The following is a 25,316-nucleotide window of genomic DNA, read 5'->3' as shown; positions in this document are numbered from 1 at the left end:
TTATTATATTGCGTATATATCATTTTGTGCGTTAGTTAACCAATGCAAATTCAAGATATATGATTGCTTTCTGTAAGTTTCTAAAATACTCTTATTTTATGTTGGTATATTCATATTTTTAGTTAATTTTGTTAAGAACCTTCTATTCGTTACAACTAAATTATATAAATTTTAAAAGATCACAAAGTTTGTTAAAAGTTATTCACCATTTGTAAAGTTTTTTAAGTATGTATATTATAATTTGAGGATTTTATTTGTTTTATTTGTTAATATCATAAATGATGAACGTTACACTAAATGGAAAACTTTGAGTTTCAATTACTTATTACAAAAAGATAATGTCAAAGATGTATAAACAACATCATCATAAAACCCCGAAATATTGATTCATGAACTCGGATGGAGAAAAAAAAACAAAAAAAAAAACCATAAAGAGTGGATAATAAAAATAATCTTATGTTTAAAATACTAAAACTATTTTTTTAACCGGCAAATCTAATCTACTTCTAAGCTAACACCTAATTCCAGATATGTCCACGACGAGACTTGAACATATTGTATTCAAAACAAATTAATGAAATACATAAGCTATAAACCTATCAATAAAAAAATATCTTTAAAATATTCTATATAGGCTAATAGAACTAAGTGTTTTTTGTCGAGTGTTCTTTATCCAAGATAATGAGAATTATCTCATATGAGTTGAATAACACTTGATGTTTATGCTCTTGCTATAGGTTACCCCTAATGATAAATGAATATTTGGTGAGGTCTCATGGTACTGTCCAGGGATCCCACCGACGATGGCATGAGAAGCAATTAAGTCAGACATAATGATTGGTGTTGGAAGAATATACGCCTGAGGGTATCAATGACATTGCTATAGGTGTATACACAAATGTGGTGTCTAAACAAGTGTTGCACGATTAATAATATACAATCATTCTTCGGTTCATGTACATTTGTAAAGAATCATAATTTTTCATTTTTAATCTTATTGATTTCGCTAGCAAAAGCACTAACACTTTTAGAAACTAATTTTAGAAAAAACTATTCACACCCGTCTATTGGCGCGGGTAAAAGGTTAGTGTTAGTGTGTCTCTCTCTCTCTCTCTCTCTCTATATATATATATATATATATATATATATATATATATATATATATATTACCATCATCATTGAAAACTAGGAAACTACACCAGTGATAAAAACCATGGATAAGATAAAAGTCACAGCAAATGGAGAAGTTAAACCAAATAAACAACACAATTTACCAATGGCAATGATTTAGAAAAAAATGAAATAATAATTTACTTTATTGTGAATCATAACTCATCTTTGGTGATACTATCGTTGGAGGAAGTAGCGATCTTTTTCTTGTCTTCTTCTTCATGAAGTTTTTTTAGAAGATTGTCAAACGGAGGATCCCCAGGTCTTCGAAAAAACTGATCCCCCATCTTAATCTCGTATGCTTCAGGTTGATCCAATAAAAAATCTTTAAACTGAAAACATTGAAAAATGAGTATATTCATAAATAACCTTATTTGTATTCTTGAATTATTATTACCTACTACTTTCAATATTATTTTTCTTGTATTTCATTGAAATGAAAAGGAAAAAAGTGCAAGCAATTAGTTAGCAATGAATATGGGAGTAGAAGGGAAATGAAAATGAAAGTAACCTCTAAAGTGTTTTGGGCATTTTGTAATGTGAACATTACAGTGGAAAGATCAAAACCCATGAAAATGACTCCAATTGCTCCGGTTCTTGCAAGTTGGGTCCATTTCACTGCAATATCAGATACCATATCCTATAAAAAGTATCAGGAAGTTATTAAAAATGCTTAATACTATTTTTGAAGGATAAATAATATAACTGAAGTTTGTTCTTTGCATTCCCTCCATGAACAACAGAAATCCATTTGTAACTTGATCATCTTTTTAATAAAGCACAAATCATGTTTACATCGAGTCTTGGAACCCATAACTATTGGATTCAGATTGATTCTCAGTTAGATAACTTCCTCCTTTCTACTGTCAAATGGATCGTATTTTTGAGATGGAATGGATATATCGCCATCAATAGCATGCAGTATATAAAGGCAAAATACCAAAATTGAGAATCATTTTGTTTGTGATCGCCATTTTTTTCATTCAATAAATACTTCAAAATGAAACGATACAATCGAATTCATCACTAAAATTTAATTTAATCAGAATCGATGCGTCTAGGTTTTTTGCAATCATCGAAAGACAAAATCAGAAAGAAAAAAAAAACTAATGAAAAATGCGGTTGGACAAATTTCAAATGGAATCGGAAGAAGAATCGAGTTACCGGAGTACGATGATCGGTTAACCTAAGCTTAACGAAGCCATACGCTTGTCCAACCTGCCGTTTCAGAACCTCATTCTGCATCTGACTAAAATCCATATCGGAAAAATTCTCCGGCGGCGGATCAAACTCTTCCACCGTCATTTTCTTCTTTTGTCCCCATTCTATCCACGCCTCATCCTCCTCATTGTCCTCGACGTCATCGAGGTCGTCGGAAATGTGAACTCGCTTCTTCGTCCCGCCGACGCCATTGTTACCGACGACAATCAGAAGTATAAGGAAAAATGGTAGACGGAAATTGGCTAGAGAAAACAAAATTGTTTTCGTCGATCTGCTATGAAACGCCATTGATCATACTCTGCGTGTAATACGTATTAGTTAAGACGTTTTCATAACCATGGTGGTGAGATTACATAAATATTTTTTTTGGTAAATAGTAATTCGAAAAAACATGATATTAAAATCAATAAAAAATAATCGAGTAATGTTTTATACAATGTAAAAAAATCAGTATTAGTATTAATGTACTAGTATTATATAACACTTTATAATTATTTCTCAAAGTTGAAATGTTATCATGATTTCATGAGTTGTAAACCAGAGATTATTATTGATGATTCTTTAATCTTTACTAAGGGGGTGTTTGACTTATCTTTTGAGAGCCCAAAAGTTCTTTTTGGAAAAGATAAAATGCAAAAGATGTTTGGTAAAAGCATTTTGAAAGGTAAAAGCATTTTAAAAGCAACTTATGGATTTTTGATATAAGGAAAACTGACTTTTTGGAAAAGTCAGGGAATCCTGACTTTTTGTAACTTTTGTCAAGAGGACTTTTGCCTCCCAAAAAGATAAGCCAAACACCCCCTAAACGAATACTCATGTTGTGTAGAATTAATATTATATAGAGAGAATCATAAACTGCATTTAAGTTCATCAAACACATCCTCCAAACATAAGAAGAACAGTTGATTCTAGATACCAATTAAAAATGGCAGTGACGGTGGTCGATGTTGGAGAAAGCACAACAGCAGAGCAAGACGATGGTGCAGAGTCCTGTGGCAAAGAAGACGCAAAAGCGACGGATGGGGACGATGGCGCAGAAAGAGGAAGGAGTGATGTTGAGTAGTTGTGATTTGAAGGTTTTGTTACACGATTTCTACGATTTTTGGCACGTGATTTTGGGAATCAGATTTGGACCAAATCCATTTTGCTAATTTTTTTTTCAGATTAAATTATTGTACAATTAGTAGCAAATTTTGTTGGGATTACATATTTCTACTCTCTTGTAGTGGATTTTTCATTGTCTTTTGTGTTATTCTTTAGACAAAATTGCAAAAATGGTCACTGTGGTATGTATTTTTTCTGAAGTTTAGTCAAAACCTCAACTTTTTGGGTTTCGTGGTCCTTTTGAGCTAGTTTCATTGTGTTTTTTGTCCCTCGAAAAACTAAAAAGACTATTACACCCTTAGTATATTTATTTTTCATTTTTCTTTCTTTTTCTTAAATATTTTATAATTATCAAAAATACAAAGGGTCTCTCTCTCTCTCTCTCTCTCTCTCTCTCTCTCTCTCTCTCTCTCTCTCTCTCTCTCTCTCTCTCTCTCTCTCTCTCTCAATTTAAGTTTTTGGAAAAGAAAATTTAAACATAATCATTATTCTAAATGAATGAAACATAATTTGTGATATAATTCTTAACAGAATTATCAAAGTTAGTCAAAATCTGACCTCTTTTTGGATGACTTTGATCTTTCAACCCTTGTCCACCATTTGCATTTCCATTTCCACTCCCACTTCCACTAGCACCATCAGTTAGTTTCACACGAAAATGACGCTTCCTATGACCCACTAGATAACACACCAATTCATTGGACTTTTTGTTGTAGGATATTTGTCGGTTCCATCAAACTTGTGTTTCTTGCCTTTTCCTTTGTTATTAGAGTTTGTTTTCTTATCTTCAACCATATGAACAGAGGGTTGTCCAGATTCAACATTTCGCTTATTTTGGCATTCTCTTGCACCCGAAGAGATTCTTCTATGCGCAAGACTACCCAAGACAATTCCTCCTTTTGATGTTTCAAAGTATGTTTGAAATCCTTCCACGAAGAGGGAAGTTTATCAGTCACACTCGAAACAGCAATGGATTCATCCATATTCATCTTGTGTAAAGTGAATTGCCCCAAGATACAAAGGAGTTCATTGTATTGTTCCATTACGGGCATTAAATCAACCATCTTATAGTTATTAAAACCACTCATTAAAAACTTCTTACTTGAAGCATATTCAGCGGCGTATTTTGATTCAAGGGAATTCCATAATGCCTTCGCACTTTCAACATTTTGGAAGATATCGAACTAGGAATCAGACATACCATTTAGAATGGGTCATCTACATATATAATCATCGTTCTCCCACTTACTACGCTTTCGAGTTAGTTCCAACGTCTCATTTTCCACTTCTTCGGCATCAGAGTACTCAACATATACACCATTTTCAATGTTGTCAACGAAAAATGCATCTTTTTCTGCCAGCGTCTAAAATCATTCACTTCAAACTTGTCCAGTTTGTTGAATTTCGAAGTCATGTCTTTCACAAAGTCCGTCATGATCCCCAACATAAATTATTGATTCGATTGTTAGAAAAATAGGGTAGAAAACAAAATATGATCACCAAATTCCTCAAGGATTGTGTTATTTACTTTTCGAATCAATATTTATCCCCTATGTCTGGGTTACGAGAAATTTAATATGGGATAATCCTTAAAGGAACAATCAAGATTCTAGGCAAAGAAAACTTGATCAAAATGAGAGAGAATATGGTGTGTGTATTTTTCGTATGTTTCAAAAAACGAGAGATAAAGAGTTTTGATATCTTTCAGAATTCAAAGCAATTGCCTTTGGATAAGGCAATTAAGGGTTGGATAAACACATAAATTTACAGTGAAACCCTCGAAAATTCAACAATTTCTATTAAGGTCCTTCTAGTAAAATTTTGTATTATTTTTCTAACTCGCTGAGGGTTGGATAAACACCCTCCAAGGGGTCCTGCCCTTGGAACCCCGCAAGGGGGTGCAACCCCCTTGACCTCCACTCTTTTGGTCGCATCGTGATCGATCTAAACTAATACAAGTGTGCACTCCGCACCTCCAACCTTGTATTAATACTAAGATATAATCTCATTTGAAACATGTATAAGTCCCATTACATAAAATGAACATGTGACACTAAAGTTACCAACAATATATATCACCACTCCTCGTTCTCTGAACTCATAAATTTAGTCAATAAAAAAATATATTTAAAATACATTTAGAACACACTTGTTCATACCTTACGAAAAAGTAATACATAAAAGCATAGAATCTAGTTAACACAATTTGTAAGATATTATCAATAAACATTTTATAGACTTTTGTAGTTAAATATTTTCTTCCTAAATCTCGAATATACTCAAACGCCATCTTTAAATTCAGTTTATCTTCTTCTTCAAATATAAACAAAAAGATCAAAAATGCATAAAGAGCCCCAAAATATCTATAAGATATCTTCTATATATAATAAATAAATAACTTTATATATATTTTTCATTTTTTATTGTTTATAATTATCGAATTTATCCGGTCATCCTAAATATCATTTTCTTATTAATATCTCCATTTCTAATAAATAAATAGTTTTAATATAAAACTGTCATGTGTCACATTCTTTACTTGCCACGTGTAAGCCTTATAAGCTTCCAAATTTCTACACCTAAATACAAAAATACGATTTGCTTTCATAATTAGCTCCTAAAATCCAGTAAATCAGTTTTAATGTTAAAAATTTACATGCATTTTAATATAGATAATACATAAATGATATCCCTAAAAACCAACAATTATATTCCAATTTCCTCCTCTTAAACCTCTTTAATTCCAATATTCACTGCCACAAATACGATTTCCCTTCTATTCCCGCCCATTCTTTGCTTTACATCTTCAAATTATCATATCAACTCCAAAAATTCAGCAAATCAGTTATAATACTCCAAAATTTACCTACATTCAAAACATTCACTATAATACACAGAATATACGTTTTCCTTTTATACATTCAAAATTCAAAATTATAGATATAGATATTATAGATATTATAGAGATATAGAGATCTGATATCCCAAAAAATCAGCAAAGAGTGGGTGATTGGTTTATCATTATACCTATAAATACATGTAAATATCGATCCCTAAAATTGTTTTCTTCACTGCTGTCTTCAAAGCTTTCAGAGTATAATTCTTCCGCATCTCTGCATCTACATTCATACATTTAAATTCATCCATCAGGTTAATATACATAACTATTCACTTCCATCATCCTTTTTTTTCTAAAACGATAATTATAGAGGTCAAATTATGACACTGCTTTTTAAATAAATCAATCAATCATTATATTTAACATATCATTCTTTTGGTTTGTTTCAAGAAATTTGAGAAAAATAAGCGTTATAATATATTTTAGAGTTAAGTTTATAAATAACATATCTTTATTATCCGATACATAGTTAGAATTCGTCTTGATACATGCTACGTTATATTTATATAAAAAATAAAAAAAACATTCGTCTGTTTAACTTGTTAAATATTTAACAATTTATTTTTTTCCTTCAAAAACAGTTGATGCAGGAACATATAAAATTAATGCATGTTTAATCAGAAAAACAAAAAGATTATAAACATTATTATACGGTGGGGACTGGGGAGTATTAGTTAAATTGCTTTTTCAATAACTTTATAAAACAATTATTGTTAATTTACATTTGTTTTATAGCTTTCCAGATATAAATCATTTATAAACATATATAATTTGTTAAGTTGCTTTTCATACTGTATCTTTTATGTAATTCGTTGTGTATTTATAACGATAAAATTAGATTCCACCCCTATATATGTATTTATGTTCAATTTTATTTTTTTCATGTATTTATAACAATAAAATTATATACCTGCAGACGCTGCGATACTTAAACTCTTCACACTTTCTTCTTCCTATTTCTATGGAATCTGCTAAAAAGCAAGTTCAAGACATCAGGTATTTCATCTTTTTCTTCCGCTTTCTTACTATTTCTTTCTTCTTGTTTCCACTTTTTTATTTTTTACTCCATCTCTTTCTATCATTTGTTTATTGTAATTTTATCCCCAACTATTCAATATAAGAAAGTGTGTTTTTTTTATTATCAATTTTATCCTAATTTCGAAAAAATAAATAAATAAATTCCTAATATGCAGGAAAAATAAGACCACTTACTTGAAATCATATCCACTTTCAAGCTGCAATACCTCTGTAAACAAATTTAATAACATTAAGGTGATGGTAGCAAGCCTTCTGGATTCCATCCTGATAAGAAAACCTACAAATACACAAAAGTCATGTTATAAACCTAGGTGTTAAATAGAATGTTATACAACAATTTTTTTGTTAACTTTACACTCGGTGTTATCTAATAAGGATAACGAGAATTACCAATTTATCCTTATCATCTTATCATATCTTATTTTTGGTTTTGTTTAAATCTTTATGCTTATCAATTCCATATTCAAAGGGATTATCCTGTATAAATATTAAAAGTTAATTAATGAGAAGATTGATTTTGCCGATTCCAAAACTTAATATAGTATCAGAGCGGGATTAAAACGATCTCGTAACATACCCATTAGAAGATGACTCTACCAGAATCTGGTTCTACATCAACGCCTTCACAGGCAATAGACTCCAACTCGGTCTACTATCTCCATGCATCTGAATACCCACGTCAATTACATGTAAACGATGTTCTCACATGTAACGCCCCGATTCTCAGGTATTGTTTAAATAAGATTTATTGGGTTAAGCTCTACTCGACGAGTTGGTTGACCTACTCGTCGAGTAGCAATGGGGTGGGATCGCGTGTCAAGTGACCTACTCGACGAGTCCATATTGGGACTCGACGAGTAGGAGCTGGCAGATGAAACCCAAATTCCCGGGGTTTGCACCTCTATTTAAAGGAACCTCAGCCTCCTTTGGCCTCTTTGCAGTCTTTGAGAGCCCCTTAAAACCGTAATACGTGTGTGTGTGCCCATTGTGTGTTTGAAGCTTGAAGAGAGGATCCTTGGAGGGAGAAGGCTTAGAGGAGAAGGATATTGGAGCAAGTAGAGTGTGGGAATCAACTCTTATCTCAGTTATCATCTTCTGGAGGTAACCAAATCGTCTTTTTCCTTATGAATCTCTTCTATTGGTTGAGTTTTAGGGTTTTTGGTGAGATATTAAGTTGGAAAGATGAGCTATGGGCTAGATCTGAGGTTGTAACTTTAGATCTGGACCCTCCTTGGATTCTATAAGCATAAAGTTTCAGTTTTGGTCATGATTAAGGTCCCTCTTGAGCATGGAGTTCCATTAAGAACTTAAAATAGGCATTTAGAGCCTTTATAGCTATGCATGCACGTAAAGTTTGCAACTTTACGTGATAAGCATGCCCTAGAAGCTTGGATCTGTGATTTGGAGCCGCTGCATGGCTCAAAACAAGTCTGTATGGAAAAAGGACTGAATGGACTCGGTGAGTCGCAAGGTTGACTCGGCGAGTCACATGAAGATGGCCGTGGACTCGACGAGTCGGATGAACAACTCGGCGAGTCCGATGAAGATTACCATAAGACTCAACGAGTTGAAGAACAACTCGGCGAGTCGGATGAGTTTTCCCTAGGATATGTATGTGTGTGTATCCGTCGAGTTGCAAGGAGGGAACTCGACGGGTGGCCTTAAAGTTTGAACGAGAATCGAAGCAACTCGACGAGTCACCCCGATGACTCGGCGAGTTGGATTGTGCTTCAAGGAACTCGGCGAGTAGCCGAGGGTGCTCGGCGAGTTGGGGTCAACATGGACTGTTGACCTTGACTGAGGACTTTGACTTTGACCAGGGGTTGACTGGTGGGTTATGGAGTACCTTATAAGGTTAAGGACTTATGAGTATATTGTACTATGATCATAGGTGGTGGAGCCTATGTCAAGTGATCCGAGAGTTGGGGTTTATCTTCCGAGTCGACATTTGCAAGGTGAGTTATCCTCACTATATCGATAGGGTCTGTGGCACCAAGGCCGGCCCTTTAATTGTTATTGCTATGGTATGCTACATATGGTTATGATCTGCTAGATCGGAATCAGGGTAGACAGTATGTTATGCTTTTATGATCCGTAAGGATTGGTATGTTAGTGACCTGCTAGGTCGGTACTCTAGTTACGAGAGGATTTTATGATTGATGATCAGTGTGATAGATATGTTTGATGTTTGTATATGCCAGTATATGATAGTTATGCGCACATGGTTATTTGCTTGTTGGTTGGGTTGAGGCGGTCCTGCTTTGTGCTGAAGGCCAACATACCCTATGAGCGGTCCGGGGAGACTGCAGGCCCACGAGGCGGACCAGTCATGCCGAAGGCTCGGGATAGATTCAGATAGACTGTAGGCCCAGTAGGGCGGTCCAGTCAGGCCGATGGCCAGTATGCATGTTGATTGATTGATTGTTACTGATATAGCATTGTCAGTGTGGTATTGGTTTTTTGGGGATAGCTTACTAAGCTCTCGGGCTTACAGTTTTCAATTTATGGTTTCAGGTACTTCAGGAGATCATGGCAAGGCGAAGGCGTGACCGTACCGTTCCTCATCCTTATGTTATATTTTTGGGACATTCTGATGGATATTGATTTGAAAACATTTTTGTAAACGATACTATTTGACTTTTATTTATGATTTTAAAAGTTTAAATTTGGAGTAAAATTTATGGATGTTACAAGTTGGTATCAGAGTCTTGGTTTGAGTGAATTGGAGGAACACTCGTATGAATCCAGTCTCAAATCAAAGGGATTTTCGGAAAGAAAGTTTTAAAAATGGTTTTCATAATAAAGGATGGAGGATGCAGAGGGTACGATCAGCCGGAGCCTGTAAGTAAACCCCAAAATACCATATAGTTATTTGATATTCTGATATGTTAGAACAACATGCTAGTGCTAGGCTAGGGATCTTCAGGAATCGCATGATAGATTTGCCTAATTATATGATACCTATTAGCCTAGGGTTTCTTGTATATGGAATTGACATCATAACTGTAGATGTTTAGTATATGCATCACGGCTGTGTATAGTTAAGATCTTATAGCCTGAGAATGTCTGATTCGACCTTAGGGTAGGATTGGATATTCGAAAGTCTATCGGGTCCAGCGTTATGTGCGGCTAGCATACACTAGCGCTGCCGGGGCTGATGAAAGTTCCATGGAGGTGTGAGTTGTGCAGAGCTGTGGGATTAGTTGGGAGATAGGCGGTGTTCCATAGTAGTGAGGGTTGAGCGCACATTATGTTGAGTATAGTATTAGGGCGTTGTGGTGATACTTGAGACAAATATGGGTAGGTGTGGAAGGTAGTATGGGCCCGTACTACTGAAAGCACAGGATCCATACGCGTAGCAAGGAAGTCACAACCCCTAGGATTAGTGGGTTTCGGTCTCCCGATATTATGTTGTTTATCTGATGTCTTGAATGTACCTTTCAGTATGGTGGTGACGAGACGTTTTGTTGTTGGGTCCGGATCAGGATCGGGATCCGGATCAAGGTCAGGGTCGGGGGACGGAGGGTCAGAGGTGCCGGTAGCACCTGACCCCGTGGTTCAGATGGGGACTAAGGAGCTGGATGCCAGGATCGGGGAGATTCTGCACGATGAGGTCGCTGCGGCTTTCCGAGCGCAGCTACCAGAGATGTTTGGGTCAATCAATACCGCGATGGTTGAGTATTTTGATGAGCGATATGCAGCTCTGGCAGAGACAGCAGCCGTTGCAGCCACTTCGGCTGTAACTGCGGTGGGGGTTGGAGGAGGAGCCGACAGGGCTTTTCAGTACCGGGACTTCGATAATACGAAGCCCCCGACATTTGATGGTACTCAGGATGCGATCAGAGCTATGTGGTGGTTGTCTGACGTGGAGGGTTGTTTCTTCACGTGCTCATGTCCTGCTGACCAGAAGGTCAGGTGTGCTCTGAACCTGCTTAGGCTCGGGGCAAAGGACTGGTGGAGATTGACGACAGGTTCATATTCTGATGATTAGTGGGCTGCTGTTACTTGGGAGCAGTTCCGGGATATGTTTCGCACCCGCTACGTTCCGCGCGTGGAACGGGAGCGGCTTGCTCAGGAGTTTTTGACATTGAGACAGGATGGGGAGTCTGTGATGGAGATTACCCGGATGTTCACTGAGAGGGCTATGTTTTGCCCGGAGTTTGCGTCAGAGCAGTCTCAGATGACTCGTTATCTGAGTATGCTCAAAACGGATATACGACAGTTTGTGGCTACACAGCGTTGTGAGACCCTCATGGATCTACAGGAAGCCGCGAGGCGGCGTGAGTTGGAGATAGAGCTGCAGGTGAAGGAGCAGCGTCAGGCACCGGCACAGCCTCAGCCGGCTCCTAAGTGGTCTAAAACCACTTGAAACGGGGTAAAAACGGGTAAAATAGGCTTAAGGACCCAAAACTGAAGCTTCAGGACCAAAGTCCCTGTCATAAAGGAAGACGACACACATTTGTCTGTCGTAACCTTACGACGCGCGTGTTGATGACACACAATGAGTATCAAGGAAGCCCCTGTCATAAAAGAAGACGACATGCATTTTTGCGTGTCATAATTTTTCCGGTTTTTCGACTACGACTTCGTTTTAGGCCCGTTTTTCATCATTTTAACGCGGGATTTTCACCAAAAACTTTATTTTTACAGTTAGAACTCTATATTTCAGTAATCCCCACGTTTTTAGGGCCATTCATACCAATAATTAGTGGGGGAGGTGCTTGAGGTGGAAAGATGACTTTACTTTACTTTATGTCACATGCCACCACTCACACCCACTACATGGCCAACTCTTCCCACTACATGACCAGCTCTTACCCACTACATGACCAACTCATACCCACTACATGACCAGCCCCACTCCTTGTCTAAGTATAAAAACCCATCCCTTCATACTTCTTTCATTCTCTCATTTTCCTCCAAGGATCACACTCCAAATTCTCTCACCATTCTCTCTCAATTTCAAGACTTCCAAGGCTGATTATCAAGCTTTCTTCCACTCTTGGTAAGTATAATTCATTCTTCTTATGATTATTACACATCCTTCTACTCAAAATCATAAGAATCTTACACAAACATCGTCACCTTCATGTTAGGTTCTCGATTCGTCAAGGCATCTTCTAAGTGTTCTTGGGTTGAACACTTCTCTTCTCCAACATCCATCCTCTAATAACACATAAGGTGAGTTCATACCCCTATATTTTCATGTTTTTCTTAAGTTTTAAGGGGGGGAATACAAGTTAAAACAACAAAAACACAACTAAACTCATTTAACAGTCTTCAACAGAAACGTTTAACTCCATTCACAGACTGTTTTGGTCAACTTAAACATTTTAGTTTTCAAAACTGTTTCAGACGCATATAGTTCAGGTTCATACCTTTAAAATGACTATTTGCATATCACCATATGATTTTTCTACGATTTATGGTGATTTTTACAAAACTGTCCATCATTTCAGAAACAAAACCGGACCAGTCTGTGAATATGAATATTTTCACACAAGTTGTAGATCACTAAAAATCATGAGAAAATTTATGAACAAACTAGACATACTTTATAAACTCTCAGAAATTGCAGTTTTTGATTTAGACCTTTGATGATTTTTCTATAAATTTTCTAAGAACAGTAACAGAAACGTTATTACTAAAAAAAAATACCATCAATTTCATTTACGCCTTGTAACTCGTTGAGCAAGGTGTATATCATTATGTAATCAAATATTATTACATTATATGTCATTTTATCTTGGTAATTAGACATACATCAGAAAACAAATGGATTTTTACCTTCACAAGTATGGTAAATAATTAATTTTTATAAACAAAGTTTACATCCGTTATACACAAACATTTGGTAAACTATGACAATTATAGTTTATGAACACTACTACTACCCTTGTTGGGATAAACTATAATAGGTATAGTTTATGATACATTTACATAACAAACTATAATTTGTATTAATACTCTATTCTCGTTTAGCAGTTCCTAAACCAAAACTATTAATTATATTAGGTTCTACGCCATTTTGACCCGAACCGTCTATCGTACGACACACGCATTTCGTTTTGGGACTAATGTGAGTAATCTACCCCATATTTTATAATTTTCAATACTTTTGGGGTGTATCATGTGGTTCTAATATGTTCCAACTTCATTTTATTGTTTATCACAATTGAGACATTGTTGGGACATTTATACGTGAGTCATTAATTGTATAACTATTGTTTGTTTACGCTACATGTACTTGTAGTGCATTACCATTTTTAGTCTAATCTCCATGACTATGCCCGTATTCTTGAGGTACGTTATGGACAATAATAGCGCTATTGGGTTGACCACCCCGCCTTGGGACGCTAAGGTGATTGATCGCACCTGGTTGAGTGTGTTTGATGATTAGATGCTCCATCCTATATATATATATATATATATATATATATATATATATATATATATACATATGTATATATAGGGTGAGGACTTATTGTTGTTGTTATCATTTGTTAATCAATTTTGAATTTATAAACCGTTATCTCAATTACAATTGTTTGCCGACTTCAAAAGAAAACAAATTTCAAATTATAAATGTTTCAACTTCACAAATTTTCTCTACTAAAATTAGATTACTCACCAACTCTCGTAGTTGACCTGTTTTTACCCATGATGCAGATTTGAAGAATGAAGTTGATGAAAAATAGGTTGTGCCTTAGAAATCCACAAGACTATTTAAATTTGATGTAATAAATGTTGTTCGTATTTGGATTTGTATTTGTATGTTGTGGATCTTGTTTGCATACTTAGTACTTAATTGAATCTAATCATATTATAACATAGTTGTCATGAGACTTTGAACAATATATCACGCCTTGATCGATTCCGACAAGGATCGGGGTGTGACAGATTGGTATCAGAGCCCTTGACTATAGGGAATTAGGTTAATTGCCTTGACCTAGTCTATAGCCTCTAGGGTCCTCTCGTATGCTAGTTTATAAAATGCACACACAACTGCATGCAATTCACACTTAGAAAATCCTAGGAATACCTTTATGTGTTAATTGCTCCCTTAAGTGCATACGTATTACTCCTGACGCTTATATGTGTGCATACACTGGTGAATATTCTCCTCTTTCTCTGAAAATCACACACATATTCAAGTGGTTTAAAAAAATGTATATACATATATATTCCTTAGAGCTCATAGGAAATTCAAAGTCATCCACTCTAGTTGGGTAGGATCATAGTAATGGACGCGTAGTAACTGGAAGGGGGAGGTGCCGGTAGCCCGAAAGTCCTGACTAGGCAAGCATTCGTATACATCCCAATCAACTGAGGGACCAGTTTGCTTACCTGGGGACCAAAGGCGAGAGTTCCCAAACCTATAGGCCAAAGCGCGTCATTCACATTACTTTTGAGCCATCAAAATACCCGACCTTATCAAACGTAAAGGATACACTCCAAAATGGCCAACTCATTGGACTACTAAGTTCCCTAATGGGCCTAGAAGTAGGAAAGACATGTGAAAACTTAGTTTTGTGGGGGCCCACGCAAGTGCTACATGTTTCACATTTAGTAACCATGGAAAGCCCAAAAGGTGCCCAACACTCCTAACCATGACCCAACAAGTGTTTTACAATTATTTTACCCAACAATGTCTAAAAACTTTATTTCCATAATCAATTTACAAATAACTCACAAGTCCATATGCGTGTTTCTCGTAGATAGCATTACGACCCCCATACGCTGCTCGCAACAACCGAAGGCTAGCTGCCCTTATCGCCAAGGAGGTAGCAAACGTCATCCCAACAATTGCAACCCAACTTCATTCTCTTCAGCCACAAGCTCCAGCAACCACTCCTCGTTGCTCGTTCAAGCACTTTCGTAACTGTAATCCGCCTTACTTCAAAGGCATCGAGGGTGCCACCGCACTCCTCACATGGATTGAAGAAATGGAGAGTACTTTCATCCATAGCAAGTGTCCTGAGGACCTGATGGTCCGTCATGCTACAGGGTGCCTCCAAGGTCATGCTCTCACATGGTGGAACCTAGAAAAACAGACAAAGGGAGAGGCTGTATGCCTTGGTATATGTGAATCAAGTCTGGGAAGGATATAGCCTGATCAACTATATCTGTCCGAGGAGTGACTTGCATATACTGAGGGATAGTCATAATGGGCAACAAATCTAACAACCTAACTACATCCTACATGGAATACTTTAAGAATCGAATCTAAACACCTAAAAATATTATAGGAGTATTTGATGATACTATAACTAACTTATGTGAAAACTAAAGACCTCTATTAGTAGGCCTATGATAACTGAGTGCATACGCCAAGGTTATACATAATTAAAGATATTATAGACTCAGAATCTATGACTATTGCTCTACTTCTTGTTCCTTGTTTGGTTGTGGACTTAGGGTAGACTCATTAGGATCAACAGTCTAATAAAATTTTAATTACACATAACTGGGGGCATGTCGAGTGAATCTTAGGAGTGGATCAGACATGGAACAAATCACAAGATTATAATCAAATTATTCCTACTAAATTCATAAGTCTATTTATAAAGACCTCTGGTATAGAGTCGTCGGCGTAGTCGTGTCGGCAATCTAGAATATAGTTAAATACATAATACAAACTATAATACCCAAATTATACAAAATTTTCTGCATTAAAAATCAATAGATAAACACAATGAAACTGAAAAGGGTATCAAACTATCAAGAAAAAAAACACATACAATGTAGATTAAAATCCACTAATTATAACAAAATGGCTAAAAGAAAAGGTAAGGACTAAGGATTGTTAAGTCCTCTCTTCTTATAAATAGCTTTGAAGCAAGTTTGCCTAAGCTTCTTTGTTCCTTCTGTCAATTCCATAACTGGCAATTTCTCCATCATCTTCTTGTGCCCTTCTAACGTCTCTATCTCCTCCTTTAATCCCAACTCCTAGTTTTTTTTAAAGGTAGATGTAATATATTTTTTCGTGTGAGTTCAAAAAAAAAATTTACAATGAGTTAAGTTTATATAAATATAAATCAGGAAATCGTAGTAAATCAATTGATTTGATGTGACATATGCCTAGGGCCTTTGTTTATCTTATAAAGAAACTAATAATTAAAATTTTAGAAAATACCAAAACTACTTTGGTTACCAAGTGCATGCATACATGCATGAGTAATGTATAGAAGGTTATTATCGTAGTTTACCTTGGCATTTTGAATGAGGGATTGAAGGCTCTTAAGTTTTCTATGAGGCCATCTGTTTATGTTTAGCTCTCTGCATCTTTTCTTCAACACTGTTAACCCTATCCCTAGTTCCTTTGCTGCCATGATTATCGGCATCTCAAAGTACTTCGCTATCTCTTCAAACTCCAATGGTCTCAATCTCTTTGCCATCTTCCGGCCACCGTGATCAGTGGTGGCAGCACTAGAACTACATGTAGCCTCACCACCAGATTTACAGTCTTCACTGAAACTAACCAATGGTAAATTACCATCCTCCCAACAATCCCATAAGCTTATGTCTTCAAGGGGATCAAAATCGTGAAACTCATTTCTAGAAATGATGTTTTGATCTTTGTTAAGTACTGTGGAAACGTTTTGATCGAGCACTTCATGCAATTTTTCTGACAACTCGTAATCTTGATGGTCGAGCATGTCACCACTGCAAAAATCCAAAAAAAAACTCAAGATAATCAAATCCAACACGATGAAAGACTCTTTTTGATCCCTACAAATCCAAACCATGTTTTGATCAATGTCGACAAAATCACTTTTCTGTGCGAAAGATGGTGTAATGAGTGACGTTTATATATACCTGAAAAGATCTTGATGATCAAAGTACTGAAACCAATCGAGGTCATCTATGGGGTTTTGATGATCTGCAGGTGGATCCATTTGTGAGGGAGAAGTTAAAAGTCGCGGTAAAAATGTGATGATTTATATAAGTGAAGTGGGAGAAGTAATTAATAGCAAATTGTTGGGAATGCAACAAAACAAGTTAAGCACTTCTGAAAAATTGATAAATGATTTCGGTAACACTCGTGGAATATAAACTAGTGAAAATTACAAACGAAATTGAATATATATAGTCTATGATGTTATGGTTATTGTGTATCTAACAAATGAAGAGAAAATGAATATATATATTCTTTGAGCCGTAACCTTCTTCAATTCACACACATATACGTATCTGTTGCTGCAAATGATGACTTGTGTGCCTCATGCATTTAATGCATCACATGCCTACTGCATATTCTTGACTTTGAAGCTACGTATCAGTTTCCAATTTCCCCAGTAGCACACTTTTCATTAGAAAATACTCCAAGTCTTTACACATGAACCAGTTAGAAAGTACTTCAAGTCTTCACACATGAACCAATTAGAAAGTACTCCAAGTCTTCACACATGCAAATTATGACTTGTGTGTCGCTATAGGTATGTCGTTGGCTCTTGTTAAAAACCTATAGCGACAACAAGTCATCGTAATAGATTAAACCTGTGGTGACGACGAATGCCCTTGCAATCTTAATGATATACGACTAGTTTACGCCAAGCGACTATAAAAGAACTGGTAGGACTTATAATGCAAATTTCGTCAAAATTTGTTGAAACATTCGTAATGATGGAACTCACTAACTATAAAATATTCATAGTGGTAATACCAAGGATAAAACAGGGAGTATAAAAGCACACATAGAATACTCTATCATCCTAAAACAATAAACTCCTTTTAAATTGACTCAGCTCAAGTTACAATAAGAAATTTCCAAGGTCGTCATTTGACATCAGGCGGGTTGTTCCTCACCATAATCAATTTCTTGTACTACGAGAAGTTTTCCACATCTTTTTCCAAACTCTTGAAGTCCCAGTCAAAATGCAAATTTCGGGACGAAATTCCCTCTAACGGGGGGATGATGTGACAACCGTCAAATTTCGGTCAAGTCAAAGTCAAACAAAGTCAACAAGTCAAACCGGTCAACTCCATTAACCCTTGTATGTTAGGGTTTACATTATACAATTCGCTATTTCAATGAGAAAACATCATTTGAAAAATTCATGTGTTTGATTTTCCTTAGCCTTAACAGTGCTAAACAACGAACCAAAGCGATAAAACACTATTGCACAATCATCGGGATTGTGTAAGACACTAAATCATGGCTTAACGGGGTTTATGGACCTTTCGTTGCGAAGCCGGACACTCAAAAAGATCACAAACGAAACCTCTCACAATCTCTTTCACTCAACCTCTCTCTATTAAAATCTCTCCCAAATCTCTCTCAAAAGTTCCTTTAAATTTTTGTAATCATTCGGGCCATCCCGACCCTTAACTGGGTCAAAAACCACTTGAAACGGGGTAAAAACGGCTAAAATAGGCTTAAGGACCCAAAACTGAAGCTTCAGGACCAAAGTCCCTGTCATAAAGGAAGACGACACACATTTGTCTGTCGTAACCTTACGACGCGCGTGTTGATGACACACAATGAGTATCAAGGAAGCCCCTGTCATAAAAGAAGACGACATGCATTTTTGCGTGTCATAATGTTTCCGGTTTTTCGACTACGACTTCGTTTTAGGCTCGTTTTTCATCATTTTAACGCGGGATTTTCACCAAAAACTTTATTTTTACAGTTAGAACTCTAATTTTCAGTAATCCCCACGTTTTTAGGGCCATTCATACCAATAATTAGTGGGGGAGGTGCTTGAGGTGGAAAGATGACTTTACTTTACTTTATGTCACATGCCACCACTCACACCCACTACATGGCCAACTCTTTCCCACTACATGACCAGCTCTTACCCACTACATGACCAACTCATACCCACTACATGACCAGCCCCACTCCTTGTCTAAGTATAAAAACCCATCCCTTCATACTTCTTTCATTCTCTCATTTTCCTCCAAGGATCACACTCCAAATTCTCTCACCATTCTCTCTCAATTCCAAGACTTCCAAGGCTGATTATCAAGCTTTCTTCCACTCTTGGTAAGTATAATTCATTCTTCTTATGATTATTACACATCCTTCTATTCAAAATCATAAGAATCTTACACAAACATCGTCACCTTCATGTTAGGTTCTCGATTCGTCAAGGCATCTTCTAAGTGTTCTTGGGTTGAACACTTCTCTTCTCCAACATCCATCCTCTAATAACACATAAGGTGAGTTCATACCCCTATATTTTCATGTTTTTCTTAAGTTTTAAGGGGGGGAATACAAGTTAAAACACCAAAAACACAACTAAACTCATTTAACAGTCTTCAACAGAAACGTTTAACTCCATTCACGGACTGTTTTGGTCAACTTAAACATTTTAGTTTTCAAAACTGTTTCAGACACATATAGTTCAGGTTCATACCTTTAAAATGACTACTTGCACATCACCATATGATTTTTCTACGATTTATGGTGATTTTTACAAAACTGTCTATCATTTCAGAAACAAAACCGGACCAGTCTGTGAATATGAATATTTTCACACAAGTTGGAGATCACTAAAAATCATGAGAAAATTTATGAACAAACTAGACATACTTTATAAACTCTCAGAATTTGCGGTTTTTGATTTAGACCTTTGATGATTTTTCTATAAATTTTCTAAGAACAGTAACAGAAACGTTATTACTAAAAAAAATACCATCAATTTCATTTACGCCTTGTAACTCGTTGAGCAAGGTATATATCATTATGTAATCATATATTATTACATTATATGTCATTTTGTCTTGGTAATTAGACATACATCAGAAAACAAATGGATTTTTACCTTCACAAGTATGGTAAATAATTAATTTTTATAAACAAAGTTTACATCCGTTATACACAAACATTTGGTAAACTATGACAATTATAGTTTATGAACACTACTACTACCCTTGTTGGGATAAACTATAATAGGTATAGTTTATGATACATTTACATAACAAACTATAATTTGTATTAATACTCTATTCTCGTTTAGCAGTTCCTAAACCAAAACTATTAATTATATTAGGTTCTACGCCATTTTGACCCGAACCGTCTATCTTACGACACACGCATTTCGTTTTGGGACTAATGTGAGTAATCTACCCCATATTTTATAATTTTCAATACTTTTGGGGTGTATCATGTGGTCCTAATATGTTCCAACTTCATTTTATTGTTTTATCACAATTGAGACATTGTTGGGACATTTATACGTGAGTCATTAATTGTATAACTATTGTTTGTTTACGCTACATGTACTTGTAGTGCATTACCATTTTTAGTCTAATCTCCATGACTATGCCCGTATTCTTGAGGTACGTTATGGACAATAATAGCGCTATTGGGTTGACCACCCCGCCTTGGGACGCTAAGGTGATTGATCGCACGTGGTTGAGTGTGTTTGATGATTAGATGCTCCATCCTATATATATTTATATATATATATATATATATATATATATATATATATATATATATACATATGTATATATAGGGTGAGGACTTATTGTTGTTGTTATCATTTGTTAATCAATTTTGAATTTATAAACCGTTATCTCAAATACAATTGTTTGCCGACTTCAAAAGAAAACAAATTTCAAATTATAAATGTTTCAACTTCACAAATTTTCTCTACTAAAATTAGATTACTCACCAACTCTCGTAGTTGACCTGTTTTTACCCATGATGCAGATTTGAAGAATGAAGTTGATGAAAAATAGGTTGTGCCTTAAAAATCCACAAGACTATTTAAATTTGATGTAATAAATGTTGTTCGTATTTGGATTTGTATTTGTATGTTGTGGATCTTGTTTGCATACTTAGTACTTAATTGAATCTAATCATATTATAACATAGTTGTCATGAGACTTTGAACAATATATCACGCCTTGATCGATTCCGACAAGGATCGGGGTGTGACAGATTGGTATCAGAGCCCTTGACTATAGGGAATTAGGTTAATTGCCTTGACCTAGTCTATAGCCTCTAGGGTCCTCTCGTATGCTAGTTTATAAAATGCACACACAACTGCATGCAATTCACACTTAGAAAATCCTAGGAATACCTTTATGTGTTAATTGCTCCCTTAAGTGCATACGTATTACTCCTGACGCTTATATGTGTGCATACACTGGTGAATATTCTCCTCTTTCTCTGAAAATCACACACATATTCAAGTGGTTTAAAAAAAATGTATATACATATATATTCCTTAGAGCTCATAGGAAATTCAAAGTCATCCACTCTAGTTGGGTAGGATCATAGTAATGGACGCGTAGTAACTGGAAGGGGGAGGTGCCGGTAGCCCGAAAGTCCTGACTAGGCAAGCATTCGTATACATCCCAATCAACTGAGGGACCAGTTTGCTTACCTGGGGACCAAAGGCGAGAGTTCCCAAACCTATAGGCCAAAGCGCGTCATTCACATTACTTTTGAGCCATCAAAATACCCGACCTTATCAAACGTATCCAAAAGGATACACTCCAAAATGGCCAACTCATTGGACTATTAAGTTCCCTAATGGGCCTAGAAGTGGGAAAGACATGTGAAAACTTAGTTTTGTGGGGGCCCACGCAAGTGCTACATGTTTCACATTTAGTAACCATGGAAAGCCCAAAAGGTGCCCAACACTCCTAACCATGGCCCAACAAGTGTTTTACAATTATTTTACCCAACAATGTCTAAAAACTTTATTTCCATAATCAATTTACAAATAACTCACAAGTCCATATGCGTGTTTCTCGTAGATAGCATTACGACCCCCATACGCTGCTCGCAACAACCGAAGGCTAGCTGCCCTTATCGCCAAGGAGGTAGCAAACGTCATCCCAACAATTGCAACCCAACTTCATTCTCTTCAGCCACAAGCTCCAGCAACCACTCCTCGTTGCTCGTTCAAGCACTTTCGTAACTGTAATCCGCCTTACTTCAAAGGCATCGAGGGTGCCACCGCACTCCTCATATGGATTGAAGAAATGGAGAGTACTTTCATCCATAGCAAGTGTCCTGAGGACCTGATGGTCCGTCATGCTACAGGGTGCCTCCAAGGTCATGCTCTCACATGGTGGAACCTAGAAAAACAGACAAAGGGAGAGGCTGTATGCCTTGGTATATGTAAATCAAGTCTGGGAAGGATATAGCCTGATCAACTATATCTGTCCGAGGAGTGACTTGCATATACTGGGGGATGGTCATAATGGGCAACAAATCTAACAACCTAACTACATCCTACAGGGAATACTTTAAGAATCGAATCTAAACACCTAAAAATATTATAGGAGTATTTGGTGATACTATAACTAACTTATGTGAAAACTAAAGACCTCTATTAGTAGGCCTATGATAACTGAGTGCATACGCCAAGGTTATACATAATTAAAGATATTATAGACTCAGAATCTATGACTATTGCTCTACTTCTTGTTCCTTGTTTGGTTGTGGACTTAGGGTAGACTCATTAGGATCAACAGTCTAATAAAATTTTAATTACACATAACTGGGGGCATGTCGAGTGAATCTTAGGAGTGGATCAAACATGGAACAAATCACAAGATTATAATCAAATTATTCCTACTAAATTCATAAGTCTATTTATAAAGACCTCTGGTATAGAGTCGTCGGCGTAGTCGTGTCGGCAATCTAGAATATAGTTAAATACATAATACAAACTATAATACCCAAATTATACAAAATTTTCTGCATTAAAAATCAATAGATAAACACAATGAAACTGAAAAGGGTATCAAACTATCAAGAAAAAAAACACATACAATGTAGATTAAAATCCACTAATTATAACAAAATGGCTAAAAGAAAAGGTAAGGACTAAGGATTGTTAAGTCCTCTCTTCTTATAAATAGCTTTGAAGCAAGTTTGCCTAAGCTTCTTTGTTCCTTCTGTCAATTCCATAACTGGCAATTTCTCCATCATCTTCTTGTGCCCTTCTAACGTCTCTATCTCCTCCTTTAATCCCAACTCCTAGTTTTTTTTAAAGGTAGATGTAATATATTTTTTCGTGTGAGTTCAAAAAAAAAATTACAATGAGTTAAGTTTATATAAATATAAATCAGGAAATCGTAGTAAATCAATTGATTTGATGTGACATATGCCTAGGGCCTTTGTTTATGTTATAAAGAAACTAATAATTAAAATTTTAGAAAATACCAAAACTACTTTGGTTACCAAGTGCATGCATACATGCATGAGTAATGTATAGAAGGTTATTATCGTAGTTTACCTTGGCATTTTGAATGAGGGATTGAAGGCTCTTAAGTTTTCTATGAGGCCATCTGTTTATGTTTAGCTCTCTGCATCTTTTCTTCAACACTGTTAACCCTATCCCTAGTTCCTTTGCTGCCATGATTATCGGCATCTCAAAGTACTTCTCTATCTCTTCAAACTCCAATGGTCTCAATCTCTTTGCCATCTTCCGGCCACCGTGATCAGTGGTGGCAGCACTAGAACTACATGTAGCCTCACCACCAGATTTACAGTCTTCACTGAAACTAACCAATGGTAAATTACCATCCTCCCAACAATCCCATAAGCTTATGTCTTCAAGGGGATCAAAATCGTGAAACTCATTTCTAGAAATGATGTTTTGATCTTTGTTAAGTACTGTGGAAACGTTTTGATCGAGCACTTCATGCAATTTTTCTGACAACTCGTAATCTTGATGGTCGAGCATGTCACCACTGCAAAAATCCAAAAAAAAAACTCAAGATAATCAAATCCAACACGATGAAAGACTCTTTTTGATCCCTACAAATCCAAACCATGTTTTGATCAATGTCGACAAAATCACTTTTCTGTGCGAAAGATGGTGTAATGAGTGACGTTTATATATACCTGAAAAGATCTTGATGATCAAAGTACTGAAACCAATCGAGGTCATCTATGGGGTTTTGATGATCTGCAGGTGGATCCATTTGTGAGGGAGAAGTTAAAAGTCGCGGTAAAAATGTGATGATTTATATAAGTGAAGTGGGAGAAGTAATTAATAGCAAATTGTTGGGAATGCAACAAAACAAGTTAAGCACTTCTGAAAAATTGATAAATGATTTCGGTAACACTCGCGGAATATAAACTAGTGAAAATTACAAACGAAATTGAATATATATAGTCTATGATGTTATGGTTATTGTGTATCTAACAAATGAAGAGAAAATGAATATATATATTCTTTGAGCCGTAACCTTCTTCTTCAATTCACACACATATACGTATCTGTTGCTGCAAATGATGACTTGTGTGCCTCATGCATTTAATGCATCACATGCCTACTGCATATTCTTGACTTTGAAGCTACGTATCAGTTTCCAATTTCCCCAGTAGCACACTTTTCATTAGAAAATACTCCAAGTCTTTACACATGAACCAGTTAGAAAGTACTTCAAGTCTTCACACATGAACCAATTAGAAAGTACTCCAAGTCTTCACACATGCAAATTATGACTTGTGTGTCGCTATAGGTATGTCGTTGGCTCTTGTTAAAAACCTATAGCGACAACAAGTCATCGTAATAGATTAAACATGTGGTGACCACGAATGCCCTTGCAATCTTAATGATATACGACTAGTTTACGCCAAGCGACTATAAAAGAACTGGTAGGACTTATAATGCAAATTTCGTCAAAATTTGTTGAAACATTCGTAATGATGGAACTCGCTAACTATAAAATATTCATAGTGGTAATACCAAGGATAAAACAGGGAGTATAAAAGCACACATAGAATACTCTATCATCCTAAAACAATAAACTCCTTTTAAATTGACTCAGCTCAAGTTACAATAAGAAATTTCCAAGGTCGTCATTTGACATCAGGCGGGTTGTTCCTCACCATAATCAATTTCTTGTACTACGAGAAGTTTTCCACATCTTTTTCCAAACTCTTGAAGTCCCAGTCAAAATG

General features: G+C 36.0%; 2 protein-coding genes and 2 long non-coding RNA genes across 4 annotated transcripts in view; 1 reads left to right on the top strand and 3 right to left on the bottom strand.

The window, feature by feature from the left end:
- Positions 1 to 1,205: 1,205 nt before the first annotated feature.
- Positions 1,206 to 2,697, bottom strand: LOC145126061 (uncharacterized). Its single transcript, XM_079061460.1, has 3 exons — positions 2,335 to 2,697; positions 1,682 to 1,810; positions 1,206 to 1,502 (listed from the first exon to the last, which is right to left on the bottom strand). The coding sequence occupies exons 1-3, from the start codon at positions 2,677 to 2,679 to the stop codon at positions 1,326 to 1,328; spliced, it is 651 nt and encodes a 216-aa protein (XP_078917586.1). The 5' UTR covers positions 2,680 to 2,697; the 3' UTR covers positions 1,206 to 1,325.
- Positions 2,698 to 7,640: 4,943 nt separating this feature from the next.
- The window catches only part of LOC145124114 (uncharacterized), a 30,725-nt gene continuing 13,049 nt past the window's right edge, over positions 7,641 to 25,316 (bottom strand). The window contains exon 3 of the long non-coding RNA XR_013715508.1: positions 7,641 to 7,709. This is a non-coding gene — a long non-coding RNA (uncharacterized LOC145124114). The remainder of the gene's footprint in view (positions 7,710 to 25,316) is intronic.
- LOC145123947 (uncharacterized) lies at positions 19,336 to 20,494 on the top strand. The gene is made up of 3 exons (XR_013715417.1): positions 19,336 to 19,421; positions 19,513 to 19,597; positions 20,431 to 20,494. It is a non-coding gene; the product is annotated as an uncharacterized LOC145123947 (long non-coding RNA).
- LOC145123903 (protein RKD1-like) lies at positions 23,229 to 24,666 on the bottom strand. The gene is made up of 3 exons (XM_079059091.1): positions 24,626 to 24,666; positions 23,641 to 24,097; positions 23,229 to 23,381 (listed from the first exon to the last, which is right to left on the bottom strand). Exons 1-3 carry the CDS (start codon positions 24,664 to 24,666, stop codon positions 23,229 to 23,231), a joined length of 651 nt encoding a protein of 216 aa, XP_078915217.1.

The sequence above is a fragment of the Lactuca virosa genome, chromosome 7, assembly GCF_052849685.1.
Source record: "Lactuca virosa cultivar CGN04683 chromosome 7, Lactuca_virosa_CGN04683_v6, whole genome shotgun sequence".
NCBI lineage: Eukaryota > Viridiplantae > Streptophyta > Magnoliopsida > Asterales > Asteraceae > Lactuca > Lactuca virosa.
The sequence above is the reverse complement of the archived record's forward strand: the minus strand, read 5'-3'. Positions and strand labels throughout refer to the sequence as shown.

Excerpts from the sequence above, each read along its gene's own strand:
- LOC145126061 (XM_079061460.1), bottom strand. The coding sequence starts at position 2,679 with ATGGCGTTTCATAGCAGATCGACGAAAACAATTTTGTTTTCTCTAGCC. Across the intron at positions 1,811-2,334 it reads TAACCGATCATCGTACTCCG|GATATGGTATCTGATATTGC; the intron begins GTAACTCGATTC and ends TACTTTTTATAG. Across the intron at positions 1,503-1,681 it reads ATGCCCAAAACACTTTAGAG|TTTAAAGATTTTTTATTGGA; the intron begins GTTACTTTCATT and ends CAATGTTTTCAG.
- LOC145123903 (XM_079059091.1), bottom strand. The coding sequence starts at position 24,666 with ATGCATGAGGCACACAAGTCATCATTTGCAGCAACAGATAC. Across the intron at positions 24,098-24,625 it reads TCATTTGCAGCAACAGATAC|TGGTGACATGCTCGACCATC; the intron begins GTATATGTGTGT and ends GGATTTTTGCAG. Across the intron at positions 23,382-23,640 it reads CCCTCATTCAAAATGCCAAG|GAGTTGGGATTAAAGGAGGA; the intron begins GTAAACTACGAT and ends AAAAAAAACTAG.